This window comes from Aspergillus brunneoviolaceus, assembly GCF_003184695.1.
Source record: "Aspergillus brunneoviolaceus CBS 621.78 unplaced genomic scaffold BO95scaffold_79, whole genome shotgun sequence".
NCBI lineage: Eukaryota > Fungi > Ascomycota > Eurotiomycetes > Eurotiales > Aspergillaceae > Aspergillus > Aspergillus brunneoviolaceus.
The window spans coordinates 120,994-140,707 of NW_020290809.1; the positions used below are offsets into that span (position 1 = coordinate 120,994).

The 19,714-nt window shown below is 56.3% G+C and overlaps 9 protein-coding genes across 9 annotated transcripts; 4 read left to right on the forward strand and 5 right to left on the reverse strand.

The window, feature by feature from the left end:
* Positions 1 to 113: 113 nt before the first annotated feature.
* Positions 114 to 1,836, reverse strand: BO95DRAFT_267750 (putative translation factor pelota). The gene is made up of 3 exons (XM_025581553.1): positions 1,624 to 1,836; positions 1,073 to 1,561; positions 114 to 939 (listed from the first exon to the last, which is right to left on the reverse strand). Exons 1-3 carry the CDS (start codon positions 1,699 to 1,701, stop codon positions 280 to 282), a joined length of 1,227 nt encoding a protein of 408 aa, XP_025437961.1. The 5' UTR covers positions 1,702 to 1,836; the 3' UTR covers positions 114 to 279.
* A 1,205-nt stretch (positions 1,837 to 3,041) lies between these two features.
* On the forward strand, positions 3,042 to 4,519 carry BO95DRAFT_398374 (aldo/keto reductase family protein). The gene is made up of 6 exons (XM_025583802.1): positions 3,042 to 3,240; positions 3,308 to 3,318; positions 3,399 to 3,456; positions 3,536 to 3,720; positions 3,792 to 4,164; positions 4,248 to 4,519. Exons 1-6 carry the CDS (start codon positions 3,169 to 3,171, stop codon positions 4,401 to 4,403), a joined length of 855 nt encoding a protein of 284 aa, XP_025437962.1. The 5' UTR covers positions 3,042 to 3,168; the 3' UTR covers positions 4,404 to 4,519.
* A 343-nt stretch (positions 4,520 to 4,862) lies between these two features.
* Positions 4,863 to 6,342, forward strand: BO95DRAFT_267772 (uncharacterized protein). The gene has a single exon (XM_025581554.1). The coding sequence runs from the start codon at positions 5,007 to 5,009 to the stop codon at positions 6,063 to 6,065; it is 1,059 nt and encodes a 352-aa protein (XP_025437963.1). The 5' UTR covers positions 4,863 to 5,006; the 3' UTR covers positions 6,066 to 6,342.
* BO95DRAFT_517964 (alpha/beta fold hydrolase) lies at positions 6,123 to 7,663 on the forward strand (the record flags this gene model as incomplete). Its single annotated transcript, XM_025591935.1, has 3 exons — positions 6,123 to 6,431; positions 6,569 to 7,052; positions 7,111 to 7,663. 3 exons carry the CDS (start codon positions 6,123 to 6,125, stop codon positions 7,470 to 7,472), a joined length of 1,155 nt encoding a protein of 384 aa, XP_025437964.1. The 3' UTR covers positions 7,473 to 7,663.
* On the reverse strand, positions 7,634 to 9,043 carry BO95DRAFT_422764 (intradiol ring-cleavage dioxygenase). Its single transcript, XM_025584604.1, has 4 exons — positions 8,663 to 9,043; positions 8,187 to 8,551; positions 8,025 to 8,092; positions 7,634 to 7,942 (listed from the first exon to the last, which is right to left on the reverse strand). Exons 1-4 carry the CDS (start codon positions 8,911 to 8,913, stop codon positions 7,751 to 7,753), a joined length of 876 nt encoding a protein of 291 aa, XP_025437965.1. The 5' UTR covers positions 8,914 to 9,043; the 3' UTR covers positions 7,634 to 7,750.
* A 240-nt stretch (positions 9,044 to 9,283) lies between these two features.
* BO95DRAFT_373163 (tRNA 2'-phosphotransferase) lies at positions 9,284 to 10,548 on the reverse strand (the record flags this gene model as incomplete). The annotated part of the gene is made up of 2 exons (XM_025583039.1): positions 9,284 to 10,156; positions 10,303 to 10,548. The coding sequence occupies 2 exons, from the start codon at positions 10,546 to 10,548 to the stop codon at positions 9,284 to 9,286; spliced, it is 1,119 nt and encodes a 372-aa protein (XP_025437966.1).
* A 614-nt stretch (positions 10,549 to 11,162) lies between these two features.
* On the reverse strand, positions 11,163 to 14,770 carry BO95DRAFT_398385 (uncharacterized protein). Its single transcript, XM_025583803.1, has 4 exons — positions 13,764 to 14,770; positions 12,704 to 13,669; positions 12,562 to 12,654; positions 11,163 to 12,516 (listed from the first exon to the last, which is right to left on the reverse strand). Exons 1-4 carry the CDS (start codon positions 14,317 to 14,319, stop codon positions 11,243 to 11,245), a joined length of 2,889 nt encoding a protein of 962 aa, XP_025437967.1. The 5' UTR covers positions 14,320 to 14,770; the 3' UTR covers positions 11,163 to 11,242.
* A 157-nt stretch (positions 14,771 to 14,927) lies between these two features.
* BO95DRAFT_447001 (Efg1 domain-containing protein) lies at positions 14,928 to 16,211 on the forward strand. The gene is made up of 2 exons (XM_025587520.1): positions 14,928 to 15,370; positions 15,465 to 16,211. Exons 1-2 carry the CDS (start codon positions 15,025 to 15,027, stop codon positions 16,073 to 16,075), a joined length of 957 nt encoding a protein of 318 aa, XP_025437968.1. The 5' UTR covers positions 14,928 to 15,024; the 3' UTR covers positions 16,076 to 16,211.
* A 672-nt stretch (positions 16,212 to 16,883) lies between these two features.
* Positions 16,884 to 19,359, reverse strand: BO95DRAFT_267828 (F-box domain protein). Its single transcript, XM_025581555.1, has one exon. The coding sequence runs from the start codon at positions 19,198 to 19,200 to the stop codon at positions 17,002 to 17,004; it is 2,199 nt and encodes a 732-aa protein (XP_025437969.1). The 5' UTR covers positions 19,201 to 19,359; the 3' UTR covers positions 16,884 to 17,001.
* Positions 19,360 to 19,714: the final 355 nt, after the last annotated feature.

Sequence of the window (19,714 nt, forward strand, 5' to 3'; positions counted from 1 at the left end):
ATATTTTTCTTCGCTGTTTGTGTTGTGTGCCTGGGAGATATGGAAGGTGAGGGCGATTGCGCTTTTGAAGGGTCCGATTTGATCTGTTCATGGAGTTTGGATATGTAGGCTGTGCTATTGTTGTTCTGGAAAGAGTCCTGAGGCTGTTGACTTGTTTTTGTCGGTCTTTCGGAGGGAAGGGGGATGTATGCTACAGATGTGGACCTCCCGGGGTGTCACTACAAGTACGGATCGGCAGCATGGATCTGGAGCAGGACCAGGGGCATCTAGGAATGTCTATCATTGGCTATCGTCCTCATCCTCGTCCTCGCCGGCATCGTCGACGATCGGGAACGTCAACAAGGCCGCAACGCCGCCCAACCCGTCTAACCGCCGGCCGCTCTCATGATCCGAGCTCAACACGCGCACCTCGCCACCCTCGACGTCCCGCACGCGGTCTACCAGCGAGACCCAGCGTTTGCGCTCCGCCACGTCCTGCGACCGGAACAGCCGGTTGGAGATGATCAGCACGCCGCCGCCGCGGCCCACCGCCCCTTGGTCGACGGCCGACTCGACCTCGCGCGGGCCGTAGGTCGCCTTGTTGGTCTCCTTGCGCAGCTGGTCCAGGAAGTCGTCCATGAGCTTCGTCTCGCGCGCATACTTGGTGTCTGCTAGAATCGTCTTCACCGCGGGTGACTGCAGTACCTCTGCCAGGGAGTGGAGGTAGCCCGAGGCCGAGTGCACCACCACGATGCTCGGCAGGAGACGTTTGAGCGCCGGCATGCTGGTGCTGGCGACCCCTTGGATGTATTTCTGGAACCCGGCCGCGACGAAGCCCGGCGACGCGAGGAGGACGGGTCGCACGGTCTCGTTGCTGGTCGAGAGCGCCGTGGCGCTGGTGTTGAATTCCATCTGCCGCACGAGGGTATCGAGTGTGACTTGGAAGAATTTGTTCAAGCCCTGCAATTCCCATTGCCAGGAAGGTGGGACCGTTAGCAAGGGTAGACATCTATGGGCGGGGTATCACAGCGGCAAAGGGGGGAAAACGGTTTCTGGGGGGACACAAAGTAGCAAGGGGATGGGAAAACATTACCTTGTCATGATCCCCGCCGCCGTGCCGTTTGCGAGGCACAGACATCTCGACCTTCTGTTTGAGGATCGTCTGAAACTGCCCGATGAAGCAGATGTGAGCCAGTCCCTCCTGCATCACCACGGCCACGGCCTCGGCCCGCCGATTCCCACCCTCGTCCACCGCATCCTTGAGCATTTGCACGGCGATGCTGTCCCAACCAACCCCCTCCCCGTCGGAGCCAATCTCCTTCTCGAGTGTGAAATTGCGGTTCAGTTCGAGGTCGAGCGTGTGGTGCTGTCCGACCTTGGTATGTGCTGTCTCGTTCACAATCTGCCCGCTGACGTGCAGCTGCGAGCTCTGCGGGTCGAAGTCGAGGCTTTTCACCCGGATCTCGAGGTTCAGGTGCACTCGTGCCGAGCTTGTCGAGCCGGTCTCTTGGGTGGTGGTCACACGGCGGATGGCGCTGGCGCGGAGAAGGTCGCCCGGTCGGATCAGATTGTATGCGTGCCACTGTGGTCGAGGATCGGGGGGTAAGCATGGGGACTCGACGTTGGTGGTCTCGCGTTGCGTACCATATCCTCTGGTTCTTCGGGGCACAACGTCACCGTCCCGGAGCCATTGAGCTCGATTTTATTCTTGACAAGACGCATGATGGTCTATTCTCGGATTTGACAGTGTATATGTGTATAGAAGAGAAAGGAAATGGGTATCAGATTCGCGTGAAAGCAAAGCGCTCACTCGTTGGTAGGTATCACGCTCTGCAAACTCGGCGCTGCTGCTGTTCTCTCTATTGCGCTCTGGAGAAATGACGAAGGGCAGCCGGCCTCAGGCAGAAGTGCGGGACACTTCCTGGAAAGGCAAGGTGCTGCTTGTGGCCGATGCTTATCGATAAGAGATAACGAAGCGAGCTCTTCGTGGATCATGGCTTGGTTGTTAGCATGTCTCTGTGCCTCCATTCGAGGGTCTTCTTCTGGTATGCTATATCTCGTCATGACTTCTTGTGCTCACTTGAAAATATACCCCTTATTCGACAATAGGCTCTTCTATGTGTCAACATGGTTTTTGGGCTCATTACCGGCAAGATATGTTCTGGCAACTATCCGTCTACACTCAGAATGTGAAGATCATCAGCAAGTAGGCTAGGGTCATTTCGAGCAGGCAAGATATTTTTGCAGTCCACTGCGTTCTTGATGTCTCTAGTACAAGGCTCTACAGGAATACAGTATCCCATCGGAGACCTATAGGGAGGGAAGATCGAAGCCCGCCTTGACAACCAATCTTATCAATAACAACCAGTGTCTCGAGAGAAAATACTCTGTGCATCACTTCCACTTCCATGTACACATCCATGATCTAATTTCCATCGCATTCTCTCTCTCCCTTCCTACTAGACCGTTAAGCCCTGAGCCTCATTGGAAGAGAGATTTCCAGAGTGCCAAGTTCCGCCGGTTCCTCTTCCAGGAGTATCCACAGCCGTCTGCGAATGGATAGGAGATGCCGACTCGACCCTGCTACTTCACACTTTGATCGTCTGAATCATTTGAGCATTCGCATTGTCAGTCCTAACACCGCACTGATCCTTATATAGATTGCCCAATTAGTCGTGTCACTATCATTTGTATGTCACGCAGACACAGACATGAGACCTCAATCGTACTCGGCAAACATGAATGAGAATACAAAACTCTCAGTTCAAAAATTCAAGAGGCTGAGGTCATGCTATAAATGGATCATGAAAGCATGTCCGGCATCAAATAAACACAAGTTTGCTTCGAACAGTCGCTCGCATCCTCGATGCAAGCCCAAGAAAGAGCAGGGCACCGGCGGTCGGATGTCCGAAACTCGGCTTGACCGACTGTCTGCAAGCCCAGGGACGGACGGAATCTTCAACTGATTGATAAAGTCAATGGACCCACAATTGATCTCTCGGCCCACGGCGATGGCGCATCCCTCGTGGGCATGCGGGCACCTTGGAACTTGGAAATTAGTTTTTGAATGTTTTGTCCGCAACTTCGACGTTCCCTCTTGTTCTGTCTAGAATTGTCAACCTCAGTGCCCCCATTCACTCGTATCCTGCTCGATCAGAGTGACAGTGTACACTCGCAATCCCATATATCATGGCTCCACTTTCCCTCGCGTCGACCAGGAAGATGGTTTCGGGATACGAGATCCCGGTCATAGGGTTCGGGGTGAGTGATGGTCAATCCACGAAATTTCCATTTCAAGCAGCAATTAACAGGAACCTCGGCTTTTCAGTCGTATCAGACGTATGTCTCAGGATCGAGCAATTGGCTTTCAACTGGTGCATACCGTGGTTCTGGCTGATAATTGCTTCTCCGCATCGTAGCCCTCCCGACGTCACCGAGAAAGTGATCCTTAAGGCCCTAGAGGCTGGCTACCGTCATGTATGGCCCTCTATCCATTCTCCCGCTTACCATTGCAGCACTATGAAGTTAACACCACAACTACCCACGTCTGCTACAGGTTGACTGTGCGCAACTATACCAAAACGAAGCCGAGTGCGCGGCAGCCATCCACAAATCGGGGATCGACCGGTCCGAAATCTTCTACACAAGCAAGATTCCCGACACCCATATGTCTTACGAAAAGGCCAAGGAAGCCATCGAGGCCAGTCTGTCCGCAGCAGCATGCCTAGGCTACATCGACCTGTACGTTCTATCTTTCGTTCCCCCGCCTTAGAGGGCTCGCTACCAGGAGATTAACGCTGCCACACACACAGGATGCTGCTGCACGCGCCCTACGGCGGTAAAGAAGGTCGACTCGGCGCGTGGCGCGCCCTCGTGGAAGCGCAGAAGACCGGCAAGATCCGCTCCATCGGCGTCTCCAACTACGGGATCCGCCACCTGGAGGAGCTGGAGCACTACATCCAGACCAGCAGCGTCGGGGGCCAGATCTCCGTCGGCCAGTACGAGATCCACCCCTGGTGTGCCCGGGAGGACATCGTGGCATGGCTGAAGCAGCGGGACATCGTCGTCGAAGCTTATTCGCCGCTGGTACAGGCGAGGCGAATGAACGAACCGATGCTGCAGAGCTTGGCGAGGAAGTACAAGAAAACTCCAGCGCAGATTTTGGTCCGTTGGAGTTTGCAGAAGGTTTGTTTGGAGCGAAGCTTTTTTTTTTTCTTTTTTTGGGCTTCACAGCGTGAGATCTGGATGGCTAATGCATGATATTGTAGGGATATGTCCCGTTGCCCAAGTCTGTGACTGAGTTCCGGATCAGAGAGAATGCGCAGGTCTTCGAGTTTGAGTTGACTCAGGAGGATATGCGTCGTCTGCAGACGGATGAACATGCGCCTGTGTGCTGGGACCCTGCTCGGGATTCGAAGCTGTAGAGGAGGTAAGCAGCATATGCTGTTCTGGTGGGGATTATGCTTGAGCACATAGATCTGCAGATAGTGATACATATTCAACCGCTTAAAACCATTGAGGCGCACAATCAACCTAGTCATGTTAACTGTTGTTGTTAGCAGCACCCACAGTGCAGTTACCCGGACCAAACAATGCTCCCGCTTCGGTATAACGTATCCCCGCAACGGCTTGCTTGCCTTCCGCCTCGCCTTTCCCCCCATGGTTTCCTTCCAAACAATTAATTACCCGGGAGTGGCATCACTCAATCATCTTTGTTTACCTTTTTTTTCCCTGATGTGATTCTCAACACATTCACTTACTCACACTTCCTCTCATTTACCCAAACAAAATCACCCCCATATCTCTAAGCTCCCCCAAGAATCTCAAATGTCTATCCCCACCGATCCCTCCCCAAGAACCAGGAGTCCCGTTCCCACGACCATCGATCCCACTCATACCTCCGTCTAATCTCCGCCGCCGCCCTTCGTTTCCCTCCTCCCTCACCACAACCACAACCACAACCACCACCTATCCCTATAGCCAACAGAAAGACACCCCCAAAGAACCCAAGTGAGAGGCCACCCAACATGCCCCCGACCTCCGCCTCCCCGGCCAAAAAACGCATCATCCTCGAGAAATCCCGCACGGTGCGCCGGCGGTACCAGCGCAGCAACCAACGGTTCCAGTTCACGGCGTCGCAGATCGCGCGCATCGAGCGCGAGCAGGAGCGCGAGCGCCGGGCGCAGCAGCTGCGCGACCGCGACCGCAAGCGCGTCGCCAACAAGAAGAAGAAGGCCGAGAAGGCGGCGCGCGACCGCGAGGAGCGCCGGCGGCTCGGCTCCATGGGCCTGCCGGATCCGAATGCCCCTGTCGTGCCGTCGAGTCAGCCTTCGTTGTTGAGGTTTATTCGGAAGCCTGCACCGCCGATTTTGGGTGGTGAGGGGATGGGTGAGGATGAAAATGGGGGTGTGGATGGTGATGAAGTTGAGAGTGTTGATGATGATGATGATGATGATGGGGATATTTTGGGGGAGGGTGCGGAGTTTGAGGACGTTGATCTTGAGGGGTGGGAGTGTGGGTCTGTTACGGATGCGGAGGAGGGTGTGGTTCATGGTATATTGGGGGAGGACGAGGTGGAGGGTGGTGTGCAGGTTGAGAAGGGTGAGGATGCTGCGCGCGCTGTTGGTGCTGCTGCGGCGGATCACACTACCGATACGGATGATGAGTTTGGCTGGGAGGAGGACCTTGCAGAGGTTGACGAGTTCTCTGATTGCTCCATCTTCGATGATGAGGACATCATCAAAAAGAGTGAGGCCGTGGCGGCTGAGGTGTTGGTCACGAAGGATGTTGGAGATACCCTGAGTGCGGGCGCCGATGCGATAGACACGATTGCGCTGAAGACGAATGCGATAGACACCAATGCAATCAACGCCGATGCGATAAACACGAATGCGATAGACACTAAAAGCGCAGACACTGTGGAAAAACCCCACGCCGAGCCTTTGACAGTGCAAGGCGCTATACCTGCCTCGTCGGCAGGCGATTCATTTCAGGACGACACAGCCATTTTGTTGGAGCAATTGGGCCACGAGTTCGACACCGATGAGGAGTTCGAACAGGCATTGGTTGCATTGGATGCTGTGTGAGAACTGACAATGTATAACTGACAGACTAAAATTGGACACTGTGCACTAACTAATGCAATGTCGTCTTCCGAACCGACGGGCGATCCGCGCACGTCGGATGGCGGCCCTGGGCGGGAGCCCCTCGTCGGGTCGGGCGGTGATAAGCTGAGCGGCTTGCGTTCCCCGCCCGCCCTCCTCATCTCCAAATCATCCGACGGATTCTTTTTGCCTGGTACTTGGTACTTGGTACTTGGTACTTGGTACTCGGAGCAGGTGGATGATCGGGGCGACACGACACGACAAGACTGGATATACGGCTACAACGGAAGACAAAGTACTTCCGCAGAAAGTAGGAAATGGCACACTCGGGAGCGTTCCAAGTTGAACGTGAGGAGATAAAAAAAAGGAGAGCGAGCAAAGTTCCCCGCCCACGCCATGACGTCGACCCCGCTCAAGCTTTGTTGAGCTTTCTGCTTGTCAAACTTCCGATCACGCGGTCCCTCTCTTTCCTTTGCTTTTGCTAGAAATCAGTGCTCAACATCGAACAGCCGCAAGAAACCAACAAGGAAGACACCATGCCTACCGTCACCGTCAACAACCACGAGATATACTACGCCGACTCCCACCCGGACGGCGCCCCCGCCAACGGCTCAACATTCATCTTCATCCACGGACTCGGTTCCTCGCAGAACTACTACTTCCCCATCCTGCCGTACCTCGAAACGCAGCACCGGTGCATCACCCTGGACACCTATGGCTCCGCCCGCTCGACCTACACGGGCCAGCCGGTGTCCATCGAATCCATTGCCGCCGACGTGGTCGGCGTGCTGGATGCTCTGAAGGTGGCCCAGGCCGTGGTCGTCGGCCACTCGATGGGCGGACTGGTGGTGACGCTCCTGGGCGCGCAGTATGCGGATCGCGTGAAGGCCGTCGTCGCCATTGGCCCAACTCACCCGTCCGACAAATTGGCCTCGGTCATGACCCAGCGCAGCGAGACGGTCTCCAACTGTAAGCCCCTTCTCGGGTTCTCTACTAAAATGTGGAAATGGGCTGACTGTCAACTAAGCGGGCATGGAGCCCATGGCCAACACCATCCCCAGCGGCGCCACCGGCACCCGCTGCTCGCCGCTCGCCAAAGCCCTGATCCGCGAGTTGATCCTGGGACAGAACCCCAAGGGCTACGCGGCGCTCTGCCAGGCGATCGCCAAAGCGCCCGCCATCGACTACGCGGCCATCTCGGCCCCGTTCCTGCTGATCGCGGGCGAGGAGGACAAGTCAGCCTCGCTGGAGGGGTGTCAGCATATTTTCGATCGGGTGTCGAGCGGGAGCAAGAAGATGGAGGTTCTGGCGCAGATCGGACATTGGCATTGCGTCGAGGCGCCGGAGGAGGTGAGCGGGCTGATTCGGGAGTTTGCTGCTGCTTTGTAGTTCTTGTTGGTAGAGTTGTTTCTTATAATGGGTGGCGGTCCTACAATGAAAGCACTTGAGAGATGAGGTTTGGGTCGAAGGAGTAGACTGAGGAATGTCTTTCACTCCCCGAGCTCAGGATCGTCTGAAACAGTCACATGACGAAGTATAGAAATGAATAACATAGTTCGGTATCACATCAATCAATATATACAGAGAATCCCCTACTGTCACGCACAGTACTATACACCCACACCCCACGATATCCATATATTTATTTTCCGAAGTATCGAAACCGTCTAGCTTGACGCCGACGCCGGCGCCAACTTGACATCATACTGCAACTCAAGACCAGCTTGAGGGTCGCCCTTGCGCTCGACAAAGTCCACGATGAGGGAGTCCTTGACGGCGAAGACCGAGTCATTGGTGAGGTAGGGGTCCTTGCGATCGAAGATCTGCGTGGTGAGGGGTTTGTAGCCCTCGTAGGTGGCCTGCCACACGAAGCGATTAGCTTTAGTTTTCGGGGAGCAACAATCCATCTCCCAGAAGTGGAGTCGGGATGGGTCAACATACAATAATATGAATATGCGCCGGCCGGAACGGATGACGATCCATCAATTCCAACAATTTTCCCGCGGGACCTACATCCCCACCCAGATTCGTTAGCACATCCATCCATCCATAACCCCCTCTCCCTCACCCTTCCCCCCACCGACAAAGAAAGGTAGAACGAACCATCATCCGGAACGGGATACGGCGTCGGCCGCAAGCAATAAAACGCATACCGGCCGTCGGCGTCGGTGCGGAACTTGCCGCGCAGGTTGAACTCCTCCTGCGCGGGGTCCTGCTGCTCGTACAGGCCGTTGGTGCTGGCCTGCCAGACCTCGACGGTGGCGTCGACGAGCGGCGCCTTGGTGGCGTGGTCGACCACGCGGCCGTGCATGTAGGCCATCTCGCCGCCGGGGGCGGGCGTGCGCACGATCGACTCCCCGTTGGCGCGGAGGGGGGTGTCCGCCCGGAAGAAGGGGCCCAGGATCGCGGTGGCGGTGGGGGCGTCGTGCGCTTCCGCGGCGAGGGTGTAGGTTATTTCGTCGACGAGGCTGGTTTCGTTCGGGGGTTTGTTAGTGAGAGTTGGGTTGTAACGGGGAAACGGGGGGGTTTGTAAAGGGGAAAGGGGGGCCAAGGGCATGTTTTAGGTAAAGGCAGCGTACGACTCCAATCCAATCACGTCGGTCACTAATTGCCCCTCATTCCGCTTGTCGTCGCTCATCTGTCCGGCCCAGTTCATGAACTTGACGGCCGCCATCCACTCGTCAACGGTGACCTCGTTCTCGCGGGCGAAGTCGTGGACGTGGCGGATGAGGCCGGTCATCAGTTGGCGGAAACGCGGGGTCGTTTTGGGACCCATCGCGTTGATGACATTGTCGGTGAAGGTGGGGTCGAAGCGGTGGGGGGCCGACATTTTTGCTTTGATCTTCTCTGTCTGCTTCAGGGGTATAGGGTATAGGGTGGGATACGATAGTAACAGGAGAGTTGGGACTAAGTGATTGAGAGCCAGCTCCGATTATATACTTCTTGCCTGTCAATCAATGTGATGGTCAGCTTTCCTTTCGGCGGCCCCGGATTTGTTGGCGAGGGAGGGTGATTGGCTTCGGAAGCGGAAGGAACCCCGCCTCTTGTTTCCCCCCTAAGTTCGGATTCTCCCTTCCGATACCTAGTAAGTTTCCCCGCAGTTGAACTTCCGATGTCTACCGTAGTCTTACTCTAGCCTACTCAATATGTTGATACGGTAAGTAGTCAAGGTATCCAATTCAATTCTCTATACCAAAAAATCACCTTCCGTCGGATTCCTCCCCCCGCCCCTCTGCCTGCTGCTGCCCCTTCCCCTTCCCTTTAGGATTCCGGCGCCGACTCCACTCCGCCGGCCACTGCTGCACGACCGCCCCACGCTCCCAGATCGTGCCCAGCCGCCGCTCGACCACGGCATCGACCACCTCCAACGGCACCATGCCCTCGATCCCCTCACTCAGAATGACCCCGTTCTCACTGCGCCAGAACGGACACCCCAGCTGCAGCGCCTTCACCAGATCGATATAGATCAACACCTGCGCATCCCGTCGCATCCCCGAGATCACCTGCCCGTGCCCGCCCCCGCCCCCGCCGACCGCCCCTTCTTCCTTCTGCTCGTGCTGCGACCTCGCCAACACAGCCTCCCGCTCCGGCCCCGTCGCAAAATGCACCTGGTTCCGGCCCATGCACCGCAGGCCCCCGGACTCCAGGATCAACGGCCACGCCCCGTGGAACGTCCCGTGGACGACCGTCGACGGGAGGTTGGAGGTGGTGGGAGTCAGCCGCTCCAAAAGGCCCGCGGCCTCGACGGTCTTGATGCTGTGGCCCTGCGTCGCGCGGATGAGGTAGTGGGTGGGGTCTTGGTCGGTCGTGGCGGCCGCGAGGGCGGTGGCTGTTGCGGTTTCGGTGGTGTCGTTGGTTGTTGTTTGCGGGCTGGTTGTGTCGCCTGCTTGTTCGGCGGTGGATGTAGACTCCACCGCAGTCGTGGGCGTAGACTCCGCCGTAGAGGTGGCTGTAGAAGTAGAAGCAGAAGGAGGGAGATACAACAGCCCGAACCGCTTCTTGTCCGAACTGGCGACCGCGTCCACGATCTCCGGGAAGGTGACTTTCAGGGATTTGAGCTTGCGCCAGGCGAGCTGTCATTTTTCCAACCGGCAGTGGTTAGCTTTCGCATCATCTTTTTTTTTGTGTGTGTAAATCAGATCAAAAGAAATCCCAGCGACGCGATGCCCGCCCCAGATCGAAACAATCTAGAGGGGTGGAAAAGGGCAAGCAAACATACCAAATCCCCCACGCTCGCATACCCCTGCGCATCCATCTTCAACCCTTCCTTTTCGGCCGCGTGCCGCAGGATGAACGACATCGCTTTGGAGACGGTGATCTGGCGGCCGGTTTTGGGGTCCTCGTGGCGCGGTTTGCCTCCTCCTCCGCCGCCTCCTCCGCGGCCGCCTTTTTTGTCTTTGCGGCTGTCTTTCTTGGGGGGTGGGGTCGCTGTCGGAGCGTTGGGTGGGGTTTCGTGGGTTGACATGATGCCAAAATTTGTTCTGGGTTTTGGTCTTAGTCTTGGTCTTGGGATTGGAGCTGTCGCTGTCGCCGTAGCGGTAGCTGTGGTGTACGCCTGCTGAAGGGGTGGAAAGCGGCTGACTCGGGGCAAGGCGTTGCGAGACTCGAGGCGAAGAGGAGGGCTGTGATTTGCGAATCGATATTTTCGAGTGAATGTAGTCGGGACAGGACTTCCGAGAAGGAGGGAGCGGCTGCTCATGCGAGGTGGGAAAGCGCGTTGAGTCGCTGGTGAAGGTGTGCACTTGCTAACTATCTCTTGTGCGAGGAGTCAGTCGTGGTGAGGTTGGAATGCACATGTAAGCAAGCGCAAGTAACTGTACGTAGCTTGCTCCACGAATCGTGCTATGCAGGTCTACCCGGTCGGATTTCTTGGATTGACCTGCTCCAAGCAAGATAGAGCCCAACCTTGTGCCTCAAATCTGAAGAATGGGTTGAACTCAATTGCTGCTGGCAAGGGAAACTTTTTCTTCCCCCGGAGAATTTGACATCATCGGCGGGAGGTCCGCCGGCCCACTTTTTGCGCAAGGACGGTACCGTCCGGACTACCTCTACAACCACTTAATCTTCCGGCTCTGGTCTATCGCCATTACCATTGAACGATGCTAAAATGGGTATATCACAGATCACGCCCTCACCCCCTCGCACATCATCCCTCCCAATCATCGATCACAAATACAGCTACACTCCGCCACCGGACAGACCTTGTGCTTCGCGAACCACTCGCGCGCATGGTGGGCGTGGAAGCCATGGTTGCAATTGATGCAGAACACAATGAACCGGCGCATCAGCTCCGACTCGCTCGGCCGTCGGTTCTCCGCGCCGCCCGCATCGGCCGCCACGTACGCCTTGGACATGGGATCCGGGGACCCCAGCCAGAGCGTGCAGACGCCGCAGCGCGGCATATGGCGACCGCACCGGGGGCAGACGGTGCCGGACATGGCAGCCGTCCCCAGCGGGTTGCCGGCCGTCGGGTGCACCACCTCGCCCGTGGCGGCCGGCGTGAGCTGCGACGAGGCGTCGTGCTGCGTGAGCGGCCGCGTGCAGTAGTTGCAGGTGAGGCTGATCTGCTGGCGCGGCGGGTCCATCAGCTTGCGGCCGTCCCAGGTCACCGCGAACTTGCGCGAGCCGACGTCGAACCGGGCCCGCTCCAGCTGCAGCTTCCAGCTGTTGATCTGCCACCGGTAGGTCTCGCGCCAGGCCTGGAACCGGGCGCGGTACGGCGGGTGGCTGATGAACCGCGGCACGGTGTGGCTCATCGCGAGCACGGCGGTCTGGATGTCGTGGAATTTGTTGATGTAGGACTGGAACAGGTCCATGGCCGAGTGGCCGAGACCCGTGAGCACGACGCCCTCGATGTCGCCCTGTCGAATGACTTCCTGCGTCGCTTCGTGCAGGTACGTGGTGAGGTCGTCGTCTGGAAGCCAGCGCAAGGCGACTTCGATGCGGTACCGCAGAGGCAGCGTGGTCTCCTGGATGACCGAGTTCCAGTCCCCGCGGCTGACCAGTGCCAGGATAGCCCGCGCGTACGGGTCCGTCAGCTCCTTGGCGATCTCAGCGCAGGTTTCCTCCCAGTCCGGGTCGGTGTCGCCTTTCGCAGCGCCGGCAATGGCCATGGCGAGAAGCTTGTGCGCTTGGGCTGGCTCATGGCTTCGTAACGCTAGGTAGGCAAGCTTGGGTTCGTCCTGGAAGATGGCTAACGCGGCGGCCTTGGTGTGCTGCATATCTGCCGAGAGGTTCTTAACGAGCTCTTCTAATTCACGGTATGATTGCGCGGCGCCGCAGATTCGTAGACACAGTCGTCGGTGTTCTGCATAGTCTGTCTCGCAGCCCTTGGTTTCTGGTAGATTCAGCTGCTCGCGAACCAGCTGGACAATCGTCTCGTTGATGTCGGGCGGAGAATCCGTGCTCACGCGTCGAGCTTCCAGGCTCTCCCCTACCCAGTGTTAGTACTGTCATTACCCACTCAAAGCTTTCTTACCCAAATCACCGTTCCACACGTCGTAGACCCCTAAGTAGTTCAGATCCAATCCGTTGATGATCATCGATTCATTGGAAGAGGCAGACCGCGCACCTGGTCAAATTAGCAGGGCGACAATACCTCCGAGCAGCGTAGAACATACGTTCAATCCAGTCCCAGAATCCCTGGAGCCAAGGGTCATCTGCCAGTATCTTCCTGTTCCGGGCTTCATCAAAAAGATAGCCCTCCTTGCATCGGAGTCTGCTGACGGACAGTAGCGTCAAGGCATCTTCCACGGCAAGAGGATCGCCTGCTGTTCCGAGCGAGATAGCACGCTCCCGGCCCTTTCGACTTGAAAGAGGGCTCTCCGAGTCGTGCTCTGGCGCCCCGGTCTGCACCAATACCCGGTCCCGTACATCGCGCACAATCTCCGCTATGCCGGTCTCCGGGTTGGACGGGGGGCTGATCACTTTAAAGTCGGAGTCGTCATCCGACGAACCCCATATCAGGGAACCTTGTGACGAGAGCCGTACAGGCGGCGAGGGAGGTTTGGACGTAAGGATACTGATCTGCCCGGTACCGTTCATAGTGATCGCGCTGGGCTCGTTGCCGGAGCTCATATTGAGGAAGTCAAAGGCCACGACCCTGTCCTCCTCGGCATAGCCACGGGAAGGGTGGTTGAAAGGGCCGACGATGTCCCGCTCATACTTGGTATAAATCTGCTCCGGATAGTTGCGGGCCGAGCCATGTCCCAGCGTCTCGTCCACCGAGGACCGCATCTCATCCGCCATGTATTCCTTGGCTATGTCATAGGTCTTGAGATGACCAGTGTTGGCCAAGGCCGCCAGGCAGCCCCGCTTGGTACGCGAGAAGCGCAGACTCCAGATACTCGACTTGGGAGCGACAACGTTCTTGAACTCCAACGCCGGGCCAGCCTGGCCGGCATCCAGAGGGGTAACCGCCCCCACTGTGGGGGTGATAAAGCGCGAACCGATGCGCCGATCCCAGACACAAATCACCGGATCATTCGTCCCCTGACACGATGCGATATAGTTCTCATCCAGCCAATTGATAGCCAGATTATGAACGCAGCGCGTAGGGAACTGTAATGACGGATTTCCAGGACCCTCTGTGCGTGAGAACAAAGATCAGCTCTAAAGACCCCCCAGAAGCCTAGAACAATAGCCAGGTAAAAAGACAAAGACAAAAAAACAGAAACTCACCTCGAAGATCATAGATCCTCACAAACTGCCCTTTGACGCCGGTGACCAGCGTGTCGGGCTGATCCCTGAAGAACTTGATACTGGTGATGGGCTCGGAGCTGGCCAACTTGCGCAGGGGCTCGACGAACCCCTTGGTGGCGGGGGCCTTCATGGTCAGGCGCTGGTTGACGTCCCAGATGTTGAGGCAGAAGTCATTGCGGACGCGGTCCAAGCCGGCGGCCAGCAGGCCGTGGGTGCTGAAGGCGACGGCATTGCAGTAGCGCTGGTGGCGGATGGGGAAGGAGAAGGACTCCTGGGCGTCGCCGGCCATGCGCAGGATGGTCGCGTCGCCCGAGGACTGGCCCACGGCGACCAGGGACTCGTCCATGGGCGACCAGTCGAAGGCCCGGAAGGCGGGCACCTTGGTGTGCGTCGACAGGACCTCATGCTCGAGGCGGCGGTGGCCGTCGAACGCCGTCACACGACACAGGCGGAAGGCCTTGTTCACCACGTCCACGGACAGGAAGCGCTGCTCGCTGGTCGTCGAGGCCGGCGACCACCGAATGGCCGTCTCCATTGCTGCGGTGCGTGCCCGGGCAGGTCCTCCACTCGCGACACCACTTAACCCCCTCCCCTTCTGGAAGAGCAGCTAAGCCGATGAAAGTCCGGTTGGCCGATGAGACTGATCACCGAAGATCTAGACTGCCTTTACCCCCGCCTGGTGGGTTGAAATGGCGAAGTGTGAAGCAACACTGTTGAAACTGGCAAGCCAAATCTGATGCGTCAACGGCAATCCACAAGTGGAATGGTTGGAGATGGAGGCCAGGGGTCTAGATGTAGTAGCCCATGGAGAGCGGGTGTGTGTGAATCGGCCTGACAATCCTACTTGCCCCAGAGACAACAGTGCGCAAGCCTACTGCGCAATCTGCAGGCAGCAGTGGTAAGAATTGCAAGGCCGCGATGCAAGTACACAAACTGAAGTACAGTGTGTAGCCGTACAGTCATTAAAGTAAAGTAGTCCGAGTAGTTCCAGCCCATGGATTGGATTAATGGAATGGGCGCGTCATGGCACTAAAACGCATATGATTGGCTTTGGAGCAAACCCCCCTCGGTCCGACTAATGATCCGGACATACTATCAAATCAATCGCCCGATCGAGTAATTTTTTTTCTCTGCAAGCTGGAAATCACGGGCTGGCACTGCAGATTAGTTATAACGACTTTCAAAACAGAACCCATTCCTCTTCACATTCACAACACCAACAAAAGAAAAACCAACCACAATGCCCCGCGAATACCAACCCCACCCGCGCCCCAACAAACGCAAACACAGCGGCGACAACGCAGACGACCACCTCGACGAACCCAGCCACCACAGCGGCCACCATCACCATCCCCACTCCCGCAAAAAAGTCCTTCTCAAGAAAAACCCCGACTTTACCTCCGTGAACGACCTCAAGAAACGCATCCGCGCCGCCAAGCGCCTCCTCGCCAAGCGCGACCTCCCCGCCGATGTGCGCGTCACCCAAGAGCGCGCCCTGTTGGGCTACGAGCGCGATCTCGAGGAAGAGACCAAGAGCCGGGAACGGTCGAAGCTGATCAAGAAGTATCATTTTGTGCGGTTTTTGGGTATGTTTTGCCCCCCTCCCCCACCCCCAACCCCTCATTCCGTTGCGTGGATATCGGGATGAAGATTACTGATTTTGTTTTTGTTCGGGGGTAGAACGCAAGACCGCTACCAAGGAAATCGCCCGGCTCACCCGGAAGGAGAAGGAGATTACCGAGAATACGGCTGGGATTGATGCCGCGGCGAGGGAGAAGAAGCTCGCGTCCGTGGCGAGGAGGCTGCACGTTGCGCGCGTGAATTTGAACTATACGATCTATTATCCGCTTACGGAGAAGTATATCGCTTTGTATGCGGATGTGAAGAAGAAGAATAGGAAGGCGGAGGATGGGCAGGTTGTTGAGGAGAAAGGTCAAGAAAAGGAGGAGGAGGAGGATGCGGCGGGAGCAGCGGAGAGGTCGTCTGCTATGTGGAAGACGGTGGAGCAGTGCATGAAGGACGGCACCCTGGATCTTCTCCGGGACGGCAAGCTGAACAGCAACCAAGACAAACGATCCAAGGTGGCAGACGCCGGCGCGGCGGATGAGTCGAAGAAGAACAAGAAGACCGCGCGCGAGCACCCCGATTCGCACAAGTCGAGCGCAAGGGCCAAGGGCGAGGATCGGAAACACAAGAAAAAGTCAGCCGCCAAGCAGGATGACTACGAGATGCCGGATGCCGGCAATAATGATGGTGGCGATGAGAGTGACGGCGGATTCTTTGAAATGTGATCCGAGTGGCTTCTGGTTGTCAGCGTGATGATGCATTTGCAGGAGTTGGTCTCTTTTCTCCCTCTCTTTATTCTTTCTTGGGCTACTTCTTTATCTCATACTTGACGAACTATTTCATACCTCGTCAACATACGATACCCAAATTATATCTGTTATGAATTCGCATCACTAACTCATCTCTAACTAAAGGGGTGGGATGCCATAATCTGTTCCGCTGTAGTTCATGAACACTCGGTTGAGCTTCCTGACCACAGACACTCTACATAAACTACAGACATGTATCAGCACTAAGTCCGATTGAACACGAACAACCACTTATGTAATACCAACTTAGTGAGGTCCCAAATGGCCACATTGATACTCAGAGAATTATACGAATATACAATCAATTCGAAACCGAGGAAATGTCCAATCTTCCTTGCTAAGTGGCCGACAAATAAACCATCCCAGCCCAACTCCAGTGATCTCCGTCCTCCGTCTATCAACATTCGAGAGAAAGCCAGTGTGCGACGCAGTACAACATTTGCAACACCATTCCTAAATCCCGAGACAAGAACGCCCAATCCAGCGCAAAAGGGAACAACATCAGTGAAGAAGGTAGAAAAAAAAGGCAATGCCAGCAAAACAACCCCATCGGCCCCGTCCGGTGCAAAGCGGATTGTACTGGCTGATCAAGTTCGTATATCGTAGTAGCATGCTCGCCCGATGCGAAAGATGCTTGCAAACGCCCTAGCATGACCAATACCCTGCTACCCGATTCTCCGTTTCGGACACTAGGACGCTCAAATACTGGCACACACCGAGAAAAAAAGGTTGCCAGAACCTTTGAGAAAACGTAAAACCCCTCCGGGGCGTGAGCTCGCTGAAGATTGCACGGTTTCAAAACGAGTGTCCAGAATTGAAGAAGTGTGTGCCAGCGAACCTATTCACATGACTGTGCAGCCAGTGTTGCTGTCTGTGTGGCGCCGACGTCCTGCTCCCAGAGCTGAAATGCCTCCGACCCCATATGCGGCGGTCTCTTCGTCGACTTCATTGTAGATTCTTTCCGCCTCGCGGGCTCTGCGTCGTCTCCTGCGCGTTCCAGAGCCGCCGGTCCCCGCCTCTTCGGTCGCGATCATGTATTCGGCCCATTTGCGATCGAGTCGGTTCGCTGCTGCAAGATCACCGCGGAGAACTCGCTTGTTGTGTTCATTCACGGTCATTTGCCAACCATAGAAACACTTGAGGTGGATGATCTCATTCGGATACACAGGGGGAGGGGGAGGAGGCGTGATGGAAGATGTGATCATGGTTGGGGATCCGGGCACCTGGCCTTGATCTACCGTCTGTGCCACAAGCGAGATAGTCTGAGGGGGTTTGCGAGACCGTGGGATGAAGGCGTTGCTTGAGAGCACCTCCTTGACACCAGCCCAGGTCACATTGCCGCAATCGAACACGACTAATCGCAGACCGATCTGAGGTAGGTCCTCGCCGTAGCCCCTCTTGCGTACACGGAGGCTGGCTTCCATCAGAGTCAGATCAGACACTCGGGTGTTGTCCATCTCAACGGAGCGAAGAGAGAAGCAGTTCTTCATGATCGGAAGGGTTCCCTGGTCACCAAGAAGTTCGCAGTAGCTGATGTTGAGATGCTCGAGACGAGGAGCGCATGGCGACTTGGCAAGCTCGATGAGGGTATGGTTGGAGAGCCGAGTCAGCTCTTCGAGTTCAAGGTGAGTAAGACAAGGGGTTGTCTGAATGATGGGGATAACGGAGTCATCAGTGAGCTCGGAGCAGTGGGAGAGCTGGAGTCCCTGCAAGTTGGGCACGTTCCAGGCAAGACTCTTCACACCCTGGTCGGTGAGATCGGGACACTGGTGAATATCCAGATGCTTGAGTCGTCGAGGAGGGACGATCGGGCGATCCAGCAGCACGTCTATTTCCGGGTCAACGCCATGCATTAGAGCCCTCAAACTCTCGTCGGTAAGGTCAGTCCGGCTGATTATCAAACGATCCAGGGAGTTTCGCTCGAATAACTCCGTAGCAAACTCGACATCGTCGAAACCACGGATCTCGCTGGCTCGCAGATCCTTCAACTTCGGACAGGCAACCACCACTTTCTTCAGCCCAGAGGTATCAACACCAGTGCACCAAGAGACGTTGAGGATCTCCAACTGCGGACATGATTGGGCAATTATCTTCATGGCGGAGTTGGTGACGGTGAGTAGTCCTGACAGGTTGATGTATTCTAGACGGGGGTTCCGCAGCAAGAAATAGTGGATCGTGGACTTGTCAACACGGCATCCTTCCAGGGAGAAATTGACCACATTTCGACAGAGATCGGTGATTCGTTCACCATCCGTCCGCCATTGGTCCTTGAGCTGAACACAGCCTCGCAAGTTCAGATCCCGAACGAATGGACCCCCAGAAGTCATCAGTTTCACCAGACCTTCGCTAGGAATGTCGCGGTAATAGTCCGTTGTGTCGACTTCCCTCCAGAGCTGCCCATCGTAGCACATCTTATTCCACGCCTTGGAGACCGCGGAACAGCGGACAATCTCTCTCGGATTGAGGTACCGGAAAACGCGCATCTTGAGTTCGTCCGGCAAACTGCCCCAGAAGTCGAAAACCTTCGGTTTCGGTGACGGCTGGGCAACGGTAGGTTCACTCGTGACGTCTGCCATGCTGATCGCCAATCCACGGGAACCAGGTCGCAGGTCTTGAGGCAGAGGGATTGTCTTCGATTGAGAAGCATTGGGAGATTCAGAGGGAACCACCCGGATGCGAGCAGCACCGTCGAAATAGTCGGTCTGAGGGGCCGTGGCCCCGGGGGTCACAGACTGGGCATTGAGCCCCCCGTACAGTTGCGATGAACTCCCATTGCCCAAGCAAGGTGAATAGGCCGTTTGCGAGAGCGAGATGCAGGACAGGGAGGCCTTTCCATCGCGGCGATATCCCGTGGAAGCGGATCGGCCGCGCCTGGTCAGACTCGGGCTGGACGAGATGCGTTGGAGGTTTTGAAGCAATTTATGACGACCCTTGAGTTTCGGTGGTTGTTCCAGTGGGATCTGACCAGTCGACGAAGCCGGACTCGAAGGCGAAGGGCTCTCAGACGTCGATCTGATGTCGTCGGGGATTGCGGTAGCCATGACGGCAATGCGCTTTAGGGCTCTTTGCGGAATACTTCTCGTCGTCAATCGAGGGAGGTCCTAGATAAATGTGGTGACACAACGGTATGAACGATCAATGCGACCGAATACTTTTCAGCGCCAGAACGCAAATTGCCAGACAGAAGAAGGAATCCTAAATGCTCATAATGACTCCAGCCAGCCGGTCCGTGAGAAGGTTATCTTATCGATTGGCGATAACCGCGATGGTAGACACGCCCCGAGGAGCAGAAAAAACGCCAAACCTCCGTTCCTGCGGATGGACAGGCTGATTGCTCGGGTTGAGAAAGAAGAAAAAAGATGAAAGGGGGGTGGGATCACCTGAGCAGCAAAGCAGCAGCAGCAAGCGACGGGAAGGTGGAGGTGGGTTGTCGAGTTGAAGGTTGTCGTTCCGATTGTACCATGGGACTTGACGACCGCGTAACCCGGGGGCCCGAAGCAAGAGCCAGCACCAGCCTGGCCTGCGACCGAAAAGTCAAGAGAGCGACCAGTTGAG

Excerpts from the sequence above, each read along its gene's own strand:
- BO95DRAFT_267750 (XM_025581553.1), bottom strand. The coding sequence starts at position 1,701 with ATGCGTCTTGTCAAGAATAAAATCGAGCTCAATGGCTCCGGGACGGTG. Across the intron at positions 1,562-1,623 it reads CCGAAGAACCAGAGGATATG|TGGCACGCATACAATCTGAT; the intron begins GTACGCAACGCG and ends CCTCGACCACAG. Across the intron at positions 940-1,072 it reads GCGGCGGGGATCATGACAAG|GGCTTGAACAAATTCTTCCA; the intron begins GTAATGTTTTCC and ends TGGGAATTGCAG.
- BO95DRAFT_398374 (XM_025583802.1), top strand. The coding sequence starts at position 3,169 with ATGGCTCCACTTTCCCTCGCGTCGACCAGGAAGATGGTTTCGGGATAC. Across the intron at positions 3,457-3,535 it reads TAGAGGCTGGCTACCGTCAT|GTTGACTGTGCGCAACTATA; the intron begins GTATGGCCCTCT and ends CGTCTGCTACAG. Across the intron at positions 4,165-4,247 it reads TCCGTTGGAGTTTGCAGAAG|GGATATGTCCCGTTGCCCAA; the intron begins GTTTGTTTGGAG and ends ATGATATTGTAG.
- BO95DRAFT_267772 (XM_025581554.1), top strand. The coding sequence starts at position 5,007 with ATGCCCCCGACCTCCGCCTCCCCGGCCAAAAAACGCATCATCCTCGAG.
- BO95DRAFT_422764 (XM_025584604.1), bottom strand. The coding sequence starts at position 8,913 with ATGTCGGCCCCCCACCGCTTCGACCCCACCTTCACCGACAATGTCATC. Across the intron at positions 8,552-8,662 it reads GACGTGATTGGATTGGAGTC|CCTCGTCGACGAAATAACCT; the intron begins GTACGCTGCCTT and ends GAACGAAACCAG. Across the intron at positions 8,093-8,186 it reads GTATCCCGTTCCGGATGATG|GTCCCGCGGGAAAATTGTTG; the intron begins GTTCGTTCTACC and ends GTGGGGATGTAG.
- BO95DRAFT_398385 (XM_025583803.1), bottom strand. The coding sequence starts at position 14,319 with ATGGAGACGGCCATTCGGTGGTCGCCGGCCTCGACGACCAGCGAGCAG. Across the intron at positions 12,655-12,703 it reads ATTCTGGGACTGGATTGAAC|GTGCGCGGTCTGCCTCTTCC; the intron begins GTATGTTCTACG and ends TAATTTGACCAG. Across the intron at positions 12,517-12,561 it reads CGTGTGGAACGGTGATTTGG|GGGAGAGCCTGGAAGCTCGA; the intron begins GTAAGAAAGCTT and ends AACACTGGGTAG.
- BO95DRAFT_447001 (XM_025587520.1), top strand. The coding sequence starts at position 15,025 with ATGCCCCGCGAATACCAACCCCACCCGCGCCCCAACAAACGCAAACAC. Across the intron at positions 15,371-15,464 it reads TCATTTTGTGCGGTTTTTGG|AACGCAAGACCGCTACCAAG; the intron begins GTATGTTTTGCC and ends GTTCGGGGGTAG.
- BO95DRAFT_267828 (XM_025581555.1), bottom strand. The coding sequence starts at position 19,200 with ATGGCTACCGCAATCCCCGACGACATCAGATCGACGTCTGAGAGCCCT.